This window comes from Corvus brachyrhynchos, unplaced genomic scaffold (assembly GCF_000691975.1).
Source record: "Corvus brachyrhynchos isolate BGI_N302 unplaced genomic scaffold, ASM69197v1 scaffold283, whole genome shotgun sequence".
Lineage (NCBI taxonomy): Eukaryota > Metazoa > Chordata > Aves > Passeriformes > Corvidae > Corvus > Corvus brachyrhynchos.
In genome coordinates, this window is record NW_008237409.1 from 895109 (window position 1) to 905558 (window position 10450).

General features: G+C 49.1%; 1 protein-coding gene across 1 annotated transcript in view; it reads left to right on the plus strand.

The window, feature by feature from the left end:
* Nucleotides 1–5627: 5627 nt before the first annotated feature.
* Nucleotides 5628–10450, plus strand: part of AKAP1 (A-kinase anchoring protein 1) — a 13848-nt gene continuing 9025 nt past the window's right edge. The window contains exons 1-2 of the mRNA XM_017730921.1: nucleotides 5628–6128; nucleotides 9314–10446. Of these exons, the coding sequence (XP_017586410.1) occupies nucleotides 9338–10446 (1109 nt within the window). The 5' untranslated portion in view covers nucleotides 5628–6128; nucleotides 9314–9337. The remainder of the gene's footprint in view (nucleotides 6129–9313; nucleotides 10447–10450) is intronic.

The following is a 10450-nucleotide window of genomic DNA, read 5'->3' on the forward strand; positions in this document are numbered from 1 at the left end:
GGCAGTGAAGGTTAAGGCACCTTGTGCTGTCTGCTGTGTGTCTGGTCTGGCAAGCCTTGCTTGTGTTATGGTAATGGCCGTAAAAACTGTTATTAGCAAAACTTTTAATGTGCTGCAGTGACTCCCTTTGTTTGTAAGCCAGAATAGAATACAGGCAGGAGCAAAGGAATTAAATTATATTGCTACTGAGGAAGTGATGTTTTGGTAGCCTTGCTTTTCTGGGAGAATCCTTGTTGTTTGCTCTTTCTTTTTTTTCTTCCTCCTGATTGAAGCAAGGGAGATCTAAGTTAACTCCTCTTCCAGCGATGGGCAACTTGATCTGTGCCGTGCCAAGTTCTTTATTGCAGTCCAGTAATTCCATGAGGTGGGGATCACAGAAAGGACAGGCATCTCAGCAAGGGCATCCTCTTCGTGGATGTTATCCCTAATAGCAGGAAACAGCACCAAAAGCTGCATTTGGCCACAGCCCATCTGTTTGGGAAAAGTCAGGGCCTTTCTGTGTTGCCAGGGTCGTGCTGCACCTGCCGAGCATTATCGGGCTCTGTGGACTTTGTCTCAGGTGGAAGGAAGTGGCTGGTTGCTGGAGAAGGTGTAGTGCTGGTGTAACTTGGCTTTGCTGCCGTTAGCTTTGTGGCTGTGAATGATCTGCAGAGCAGCCAGGCCACGAGCACATGGGGTGTGGGAGTGCAACGCAGCTCCCCGGGACCGGACGTCTCCTCGGGAGTACTTGGGCCAGAGCTGACAGAGCAGCTGAGCAGAGCTTGCTCCTCTGCTGGGATCGCTGTGGGATCCAGTTCAAGTTATTTAGCCTCCTCATTCCTTAATGAGCTGCCTGTGTAAGGGGTGAAGGACTGTCCAGGCACCTCCTGACCTCCTGTACCTGTCTTCTAGTGATGCCCATGGGCCTGTGACTCTGAGAAAGGGCAGCAGAGCTTCAATGTGTGTATCTCATTCTCAATTCCCTGGTGTGCTTGCATGTGCTGCAAAGTGCAAATGCACTGGAGGAAATGACAACTCTTGAGTAAGTGAAAAGCGGGAAGAAGCCTGTTGAGCTTGAGCAGTGCTTGAAGTGGGATAGAATCCACTGGAATCCATCCATGCCTCGCGTGCTGTCCTGGTCTTGCTCACCTGACAGTCCCTCAACTTCTGCTTCAGTGTTTCATTGAGCTCCTGAAGGACTTTTTAAAGCTCTCATGGGGTTTATGCAGGTCAATCTCTCACCACAATTGTAGCAGTGTCTTCTACACCAGGCTGTTTGCTCTCAGACGTGAAACTAATGATATGTTGGGGTTGGAGGGTCTATGTGGATGGCAGTGCAGGAGCCCAGTTGTTCTGTGTGTCAGTAGCTGTTTCTTACTCAGGAGTGTTCTCTGTATTCACCCTGGGTTTAGAAACCCATCCTAGGAATCAGATTCCCTCGGAAGGAGCTTTGGAGATGCTTTGAGATACTAAAACTGAAAATTACGAACTGCCTAGAAAGCCTTGGCTTTAACCTAGACACTTCACAATGCCCAAAGTGGTGTAACAGGAATTCCCTCACTGCTCAGGATGTGAGTTGACAGGACCTGCAGCTCAGATCCACCACAGTTTCTCTGTTCCCAGAGGTGCAGATTCCCTATGGAGTTAACTGTGACAGGAGTTTGCAGCAGGAGTGCAGCCAAAGCTCTCAGAGCCAGCAGCAGTTTGATTTGTGATGGCTGAGACTCTCTTCACTTTGAAAACATTGCAGGCTGGCTGCAGGAGGATTGGAGAGCAAGTGTACTTCTGCGGGAGCAGTTACCTGAAGAGCATAATGCTTTAAAAGCAACATAGCCCACTTATCTGTGCCTCTCATCCTTCATGTGCACTTAACTGATGTGAAAAAACGATTTAAGGTATTTCTAGCGTCCAGGGAGCCTGTAAAAGAATCAGGGCTGGTATCCCAGTTGCCCCTAGCAACATCTAGAACTAATAAAAAGCATTAATTGCAGCATTAATTACTTATAATTGTTTCATGTTTCTGATCTAATGATTAGCCTTTTTAAAATCCTGATTTTTAACTGCAGTGCTTCTGTGGAGCTCTTAATGCAAATGGCTGGTTAGACTTCATGAAGTGATGATTAACTTCAGGCAGCCATGCTCAGATATTCAGAAAAAGCTATTTTATTCAGCAGGTGTTTAATATTTCCTAGAAATTGAAGCTGTTGCATTTGTTTCTCGTGGGGATTGCTAGAAGGGGAGATATTTGCATGTCCCAAACTGCTTTTTCAAATGTTCTGTCTTCAGCTGATTCACTGAATGTTTTTTTATTGTCCACCACGTGGATTCTGGTCAACTTTACTGCTCCTGCATTTTGTCAGCTGGAAGCTGACTGGATTTTTGGCTCCTGTACACTTCTGCTAGCAGAGATGAATATTTCGTAAAAGATCATTTAAAATCATTTTTGAGCAAACAAATCACTGCTGCAGACCTGTCCTGGTTGGGGTTGCCTTTGACCTCTGCTGCCACCTGGCACTGAGGATGAGAAACTTGCCATGTGCTATGGCTGGTTTTTGACTCTGGGTATAAATAGCAGCAGTTCCTGGCAAAAGTTCATGATTTTCCTGTGTCTCTGGTATCAGGGGCCTTAGCTTTGCATGGGGGTGAACCTGGGAACTGGGAATTTTGTCTGGGACAAGGATTGTAGTGTATAACCCCCTAAGTCTTAGGGCTGTGACCCTGTGCTTTCTTGTTCCTTAAAGTGGAGCTTCTTTTGTTATGAACTTGGACTTGTATTCAGTTTCTTGTTGAAATGCAGGGTTAGGAAGAATTCTTTGGTGTCCAGGGGTGCAGGAAAAATTAGCATATCCCTTTCCTTAAGTATTACAAGTTGAGGATGGGCTCCCATCTCTCCAGATGGAATACCTGTCTTCCCTTTCTTGTGTTTCTTCCAGCTCCACGTGGCTGTAAGAAGGTCACTTGATCTGTGCCCTGGCTTTGCCTTTTAAGAAAAGCTGAGGAGAGGAGCAGCCCCTGTTCTGGGGGAGGCTGTTGTGTGTGAGAGCTGCCCTGCAAGGGCTTGGGGGTGCTGGGGTGGTGTGGATCACAGTGATGTGATCTCTCTGGTCAGGTTGGAGTGTGCTGTGTCACTCCTCATAGCCCTTGTTCATGCACACAAGTGTCTTCCTGCTCATTCACCATGAGCAGCTCTCAGTGAGCCTTTGCTGTTCCCTCCCAGCACAGGTGAATGCAGGGCACCCTCCTCACTGTTGTTTGCTGTCCTCCCTCTCCGGGCGCTTCTGCGACTTCTCCCCAAGCCAAGGCTTGGGCACAAAGGACTCCGCTGCTTTTTGCTTTTCTGCCTGAGCCTAGTCCAGCTCTTGTTTTGGGAAGCTGGTTGTCAAGGTCTCGTGGCTGTGCCCAGCAAACATCCTGTGAGCGGAGCTGCTGCTGCTCCCCAGATACCTGGGGACCTGTTTGGTCTTTGCTGCTCTTGGCTCCTGGCTCTTGCAGCCCTATCAGTGTGTTTGATGTAAACCTCCCTGCTCTGTCTCCTTGAAAATTCAAGCCTGTTTTTTGTCTCCTGTGCAGAGTATATTGGAAGCACTTGGTTAGTTTAGTCTCTGTTTTGTGGAAATTGATAGAGATGCCAGGCATCTGACTCAGGTGGCTGCTTTTAAATTTTCATTTATAAGCTGTACATGTAGTGGCCACTATACTGTGTAGCCCATAGCAAGGGCTGCATTGGCTTCCTTGTGTAGAAGCAACCACGGAATGCTAAGTATTGGATGTATTTTTTTCTGAAATTCTGGAAAATAATTTGTTCTATTCTCCAACCTGAGTGAAAAATGCAGAAGGAATGAAAGATGATAAAACATTTCCCAAATCCAAATTTTTGTGATGTGTTGATAGGTTATTAAGGTAATAACAGCTGCTTTGCCCGTACTGTGGGGGTACTGGTAAAGTGGTGCAGAAGCAGTTTTTGACATTTGCTGAAGTATCTGAAAGACTTCTCTGGGAAAGTGGGGTAAAAGCTCTCTTGCCTCCCTCTGCAGTAGAGGATTCACAGGGAGACACTAACTTGGGTGAGGAAACTATAAATAGTGAAACAACTGGAGCAGGGAGGCAATAAGATATAAAGTGCAGTACAGAGCTCGATAACCTGATAGGGTTAATGTTAATTACAAGCTGTTCATTACTGCAGAGCAGGAATACTCAGGGCCCTGCCTGAGTCCATGAGAGCAGTGCTGGGGGTTGCTGGGGGTCAGTGTTTGTGTCCCTGTGAGCTTCTTGATGATTTCCAAAACATCTATTAAAAAAACTCTACAGGTTGGCTAAGCTGATGCTTTTATTATAAAGCTCTGAGTGTAGAGATAAATAGGAACTGTTCTGAGTCCTGCATTCATGCAAAGGTTGTTGCAGGAGCTGTGCTGGGCCAGGGTTAGGCTGCTGAGTGGGAGAAAACACACAGAACCAACAATCAGTGTGGCAGCTCCAGCTGAGAGTGGGGACTGAGCTCTTGTAGGAACAGCACTGATGCTGATTACACTGAAAGCAGTTTTTATCTCGGAGATAAAAGACAGCCTGGTGTTGGTGGTGTTTCTTGTTCCAGAGCACTAGTTTAGCTCTACATCAACCAGCTTTTTCAGCCTTTTATTTAAGTCACAATTTATCCTTTTGCAAATAGGAGACTGCTTGTTCTTAAATATTCTAAGGTTGTGGAGTGACTTCACTGGTGGTTTTCATTCACAGAGGAGCCTTGGGCTCATAGCCTGTGTTCATTGGGCTGTGAAAAGGTGGTGTTGCTTAAGGGGTATCTCTTGCTGTTCTAGTCTTTCAGTGCTGCTGTTTGAAGCAGAAATTGCTGCAGAGCACTTGCCTTTAATTAGTTAAGTACAGAGAGACTTCCCTGTTGGCTTCTTTTTAAAGTAAGTGCCACCCAGTTTGAGATCTTGCTGGCCTGGCTCCTACCTGTCTCTGGGTGTTTGCAGCTCCTGAGTCACACTGTCTGAGCTCCTGGCTCTGGGTGGTGTTGGGTTTGATGGGTGCTGCTCCAGGCTGGCCAAGAAGAGGACTGGAGAGGCTGTGGAGTCTGGTGGCCGAGTGACAGACACCCTGGTGATCCAGAATGTGATGCAAGGGCTGACAGGCTGCTGTGGCTTCACAGCTCCCTCCTGTAAGCTCAGCACCTGGGGTGCTGCCGACCTGCATGGCAGAAAACCCCCTGTGCTCTGCAGCTGGAACAGCTGGAACCACGTGCTGCAGCAGGACCTGGCAGGAGGTCCCTCCATTGTGGATGTTCTGCCTCCTTCATCTTGTATGAAGCACAAAGAAGCTGCAGTTAGATAATGCAGTGCCACGTGCCAATTCAGCTTTCGATGAAAATATGCCTCATGCCAAGGGTGGGTTATGTAAGTCCTTACGTCTGTTTCATTGCAGCAATTTTTCTTATTTTAATCTTAACAGTAGGGCCTCCAGTTTCTTTGGCTTTTGTTAACTCCTGTTCTTATGCCTCCTATAAGGCAGAGCATGTGCTAACAGTTATTTTTAGCATAGAAAATTTTAAAAGCCCACGTGGTCCCATTTAGTTTGAACCGTGCCAGCCTGTCCAGTTCTCTTTCACCCAGATAGTATTTATTTCCCAAGTGCTGCTTCACTAACTGCAGGGTTTGTCAGGAGGCATCCTGGCCTTGCTATTGGAGCTGCATTTCCAATTTGCTCTGTGGCCCTTTAGGACGGGCTTTAATTCCAGCCTTGATTTCCACAGCTTTCAGGGTTTGGAAACCTCTCAAGTGCAGGGGCAGAGGGAAGCATAGGAGCTGGGACCGGCTGAGGGTACATCCCTGCAGAGCATGGGGGCTCAGTCACTTGGGAGTCACTGTGGCCTCTCTCCTGGTGGAGACTCGAAGCAGCTCACCCTCAGAACAGACTTCCTTGTGTGTAGAAAACCCTGAAATTCTGAGCAAGTGCTTGCTGAACTCCTCTTGGACCTGGAGAATGAATTATCTGGTGTCCTCGGGAACTTCATGCTGCGAACATTTCTGACCTTATAAGGCTGTGAGTGCTGAAGGCTCTGTGTCCTGGCCAGGAAACAAGGTGGCTTAGAACTGCTCTGGGACCTTAATGCAAACGAATAGAGTAAGTTGGCTCCCCTTGGCTTTTTTTCTCAGGTAGGTGATGCGTGCATTCTTTCTTGTCTTCGTCTGCCTTCTCTTTACCAGGAGTTTTCCATAAATCAAGTCAGGACACAGACTTGGAGACCTGACTGACCCCTGCTCTCCCCTTGGTGTGTTAATCCCATCCTGACGTGCTGTGGGAATTATTTAGCGTGTTGGAGAAGTCTCATGCCCCAGCTGCAGCTCTCCAGCCCCATGGTACAAGGTGTGACATTTAGGCCGGATTCCCGGCGTGCCAGAGGGAAGGGGAAGTGGCTGGTGCTGGGGTGAGCGCACACAGTGCGTGAGCTCTGCACTATTTTTGGTGCAGGGCTGATGGGGCCCTGCCTCTTGGGAATGGTGCTGGAGATCCAGCGTTTTCTGCGGCTTCTGGCTCCTACAGGCTGCTCTGCTCCTGTCCAGAGCCTCTGGAGCTGCTGCCCTTCCCAGCTGGCTCCTCCTGCCCAGAGAGCACGGGGCCTGCCGGGGCTGGGCTTTCTCCCACTTGGCAGTGCTTGAGGGCATGTGATTTGACAAGTTGCCATTTTCTGTCCTGCTGCTGGCAGGAAAATCCCAGGCTTTCTTCCCCCCACGTGTTAAAATGATCCAGTTGCTGCTGCAGTCCTGAGCTGGCTGTCAGATCAGCAACGAGGAGATGGCTTGGCTGTTCTGGGACAGGTTGGGAAGTGGGTGTGGGCTTTGGGAGCTCTCCTGGGGACGTAATGGAGGAGGAGCAGTGTCCCAGCCCTTGGGATGGGCAGGTTCGACCCACTGTCCTCAGGCATCACACACAGCCAGGCTGTGACCAGCATAGCAAGATCCGGCTGCCAGAGCCCTCCTGCCACGTCTGTGTAAGGAGATGTTTGTTGGTGTTGAGCTGTTCCCCAGCCAACCCAGCACTCCAGGATATCTGCTGGCATCTCGTGGAGAGCCACTGCCTTTCAGCCTGTTCTGTCTGATGGGAGGATGTGGAATTCCCATTTAACATTATCACTGGTAGTGATGCGGCTCTGGCTAAAATAATAAATTAAAAACATGAAATCAAGTGAACATTGCAAGGAGCCGTCAGCTAATCCAGTAGTCCCCACTCATCCAGGTATCACAGAGGAGTGAAGATCTTTATCCTAAATGATGATAATGTTCAGAATGACTCATAGAACTGTTTTGTCTGCCAGACTTTGGGACAGGCTTGTCCCTCTGTGGGGCATCCTGCGACTGTCTCCCTGCGCTGCAGAGCTGTGTGGGACTATTGTTTGGACAGTTGGTGCAACTTAGTAGGGAATCGGATAATAATAGGGCTGTCTGTTTAATTGGGAATGCTTGCTGAGAATGGACTTATGTGAGCTACTTTAATTTGGGTTTGTAGTATGCCTGAGAGACAGCTTGTAGGGTAGTTCTGCATTAATTACAACAACTTGGGCACGCAGCAGGTGAGCACTTGCAGCTCACAATGTGCCATTGTGCTGGGCAGCATAAAGGGGAACCTTTTGTCCTGGGAATGTACAGCCTTCATTCACCCTTTCCGTTTGCCAGCTTCCAAACACCGAACAGCCACAGTACTGCATAGGTTTGTTGGTTTTTTAATTCCAAGATCCCAGATGTTGCCATTAACAGAGGTTTCACCCTCAGCAATGAGCCCTGCTCCCTGACTATGTACAGACAGCTGGAAGTAACTGGGATTTAGTTGCTTCTGAGTTACTTAGTTTATTTAATCAGATACAAATGTCTGATGAACACACTCATCATTCTCCTGTGTAGAACAACATGAATGCCTTATTTGTGATGTACTGGGGATATTACTGAACTCCTTAAATCATGTCTGCAGCTGACCTTTAATTTGGGATTGAACAAGCAATTTTCTAGTCCCTGCCTTTGCCATTCATTCACTCATTTGTGTGCCTCAGTGTCTGGGCCCTGCAGGAAGCAAGGCAGGGTCTCAGCTAGCATGGTTGAAGTTGTGTGGATGCTCCTGTGAAATGGAGAGTGCAGCTGCAGGAGGTGAGAAATCTGGAGTGAGTATTAAATTATCTGAGGCTCTGACACTGGGTTTGAGCCTGAGGGAGGCATAGTTTTGTCCCTCAGCTAGAATGTCATCAGCTCCTTGTGGAGATTGTGGCCTGAAGGAGTGTTGCACTGGGAGCTGCGGTTGGGGCATTTGCCCTGATAACAGAAAGGGGTTTTTTGTTTGAGACACACTGAGCATGGGGCCAACTGCCTTGGTTGTCTTCTTGTCACAGAAATATTATACTTCTAAAGAGGAACCAGATAATGCTCTTTTCCAGTGGGTGGCTCCCATTTCTAAGACTTTGCTATCTCCTGAAAACAATCTTTATTTTTGTTGCTTGCTGGCAAGAGTCTTGAGGGCTGTTTGGATTAAAGCCTGTCTGTGTAAGCACCCTCAGACACGTGGTGTTTTGCTTTAATTCCTGTGCAGTGAAAATATAAACTGTAAGTGCTTTGCAGCAAGGCTGTTTGGGATGTGGTAACAGTTTAGCTTTGCATTCCAGTTGCAGACATTCCTCAAGCAAAAGGAAAGGCATGGCAGCCCTGCCTCGTGTCAGCCAGGTGAGGCTTGCCAGTGAAGGAGCATGACTGGGTGTCTAGGTGGGAAAGAAGTCACAGGCCTTGCAGAGGAAAAGGGAGAGCTGTTAGCTTTTGAGTCAGGGGAGTGGCAGGGGTCAGTGTAGTGGATTTGGATGTAGAACAAACTTCAGAGCTGGGTTCCTAAGGCTCGATAGAAGTGTGTGTCATCAGACTCCAGAACCCTCAGGAATGGGGTGCTGCCTTTCAAGGGGAGAGCTGGGGAGCCCTGCTGTGTGCCAAGCCTGTGCTGTGGAACGTTGTGGTCCAGCTGGGCTGTGAGCCCAGCCTGGTGCTGGAGGAACCTGCTGTGCTGGAGGCTGTCCTGGGGGCAGGACTGACGTGCAGAGGTGTGAGGCAGAGGAAACAAGGGGAAATTAAATGCTGAGGTGAGGTGGGGTTAAGTCATGGAGTATAATGATGAGACATGTCCAGATATCCCTAGTCTTGGGTAAGGATCTTCTGTGGAGTGCTGGCAGAGCAGAGATGTGAATTTCTAGAGCAGCTGGAAAACAAGCCTGACCGTGCTAATAGCAATACCTCAAGGCACTTATGGGACTTCAGCCTTCCTGTCACCTTCCCTGTGACTATTTTAAAGTGATTTCTGTTTCTGCTTCTAGGTATAACTGCTGAAGGTCTGCAAGATGGCTTTACGCTTCCGCAATTTCGTCCCGTATGCCATTCCTGGAGTGCTGGCACTTCTTGGCTGCTGGTGGATCTATTCCTGGAGAAAAAAGCACTCAAGCTATCGTGACAAACAAGCAATAGCCATTCAAAGGGAGAAGCAGGAAGAAGTATCAGAGAGTGATTCACGTTCCAAACCAGAAGCATGTGTTCCTCGAAGACTGCCTCTTCCGTCGGAAGAAGAGTGCCTGCAGAGCCCAGCCCTGACCTCCCTGCTGTCTGCAGGGCCGACGACGCCCTCTCTCCTGCGCCCAGCTCACGAGAGGCCGGATCTCTCACGGGACCTCCCAGACCTGTCGGCAGCGACAGCTGGGCCCAGCACCCGCGAGGACGACAGTGAAAAGCTGGAATCGATAGGATCTCGAGAGGGAAGCGGTGTCCCCGCTCGTGCCTCCCCCCCTCTGCTCTCAGAGAGCACCGAGTGTCGCCAGAGCGCGGCACTGAGCCACGCACCGCAGCCAGGCTCGGGGACAAAGCAAGGCCAGCAGCCACCCCCAACACAGGAGTCTTTGGGAGTCAGGGAGGACATCAGCAACGCAGAGCAGTCAGATGAGTTTTTGTTTAAGCCCCCTAAGGAAAAGCAGATGCCAGGAATTGTGCAGTCGGATACTGGCTCTATGACAGCCCGTTGCTTGGGATTGGAGAAAGAAGCCAATGCCCCACAAGCCTTTCTCAATGAAGCTGAAGTTGTATCAGGTCACGAGGATTCTGCAGTGAGTGTGTTACCAGGGAGTTTGGAGTCTGCCTGTCCAAAGCAGTCCAGGGAAGAAGAGATGTCCGAGTCAATCACTGGTACTGTACCAGTGTGTCAGAAGGACACACAGCCTAAAGGAAATGAGGCTGAAAGAGAGAAGACTGGGGGAGTGAGTTTGGACAAGGAAGTTGAGAAAATTGAGCAAGTAGCAATACAGATCATTTCCAAGGTCATTTTGGCAGCAACTGAGGAAGTGCTGTCGGGTTCTGCAGGGGATGCATCCCCTTGGCTCTGCCAGGCCACTGCCAGCCGAGCTGAGGCACCTCTGGGGATGGAGAGTGTTGCTGCCTCTGGTCAGGTGCTTGTGGAGGGAGCCAGG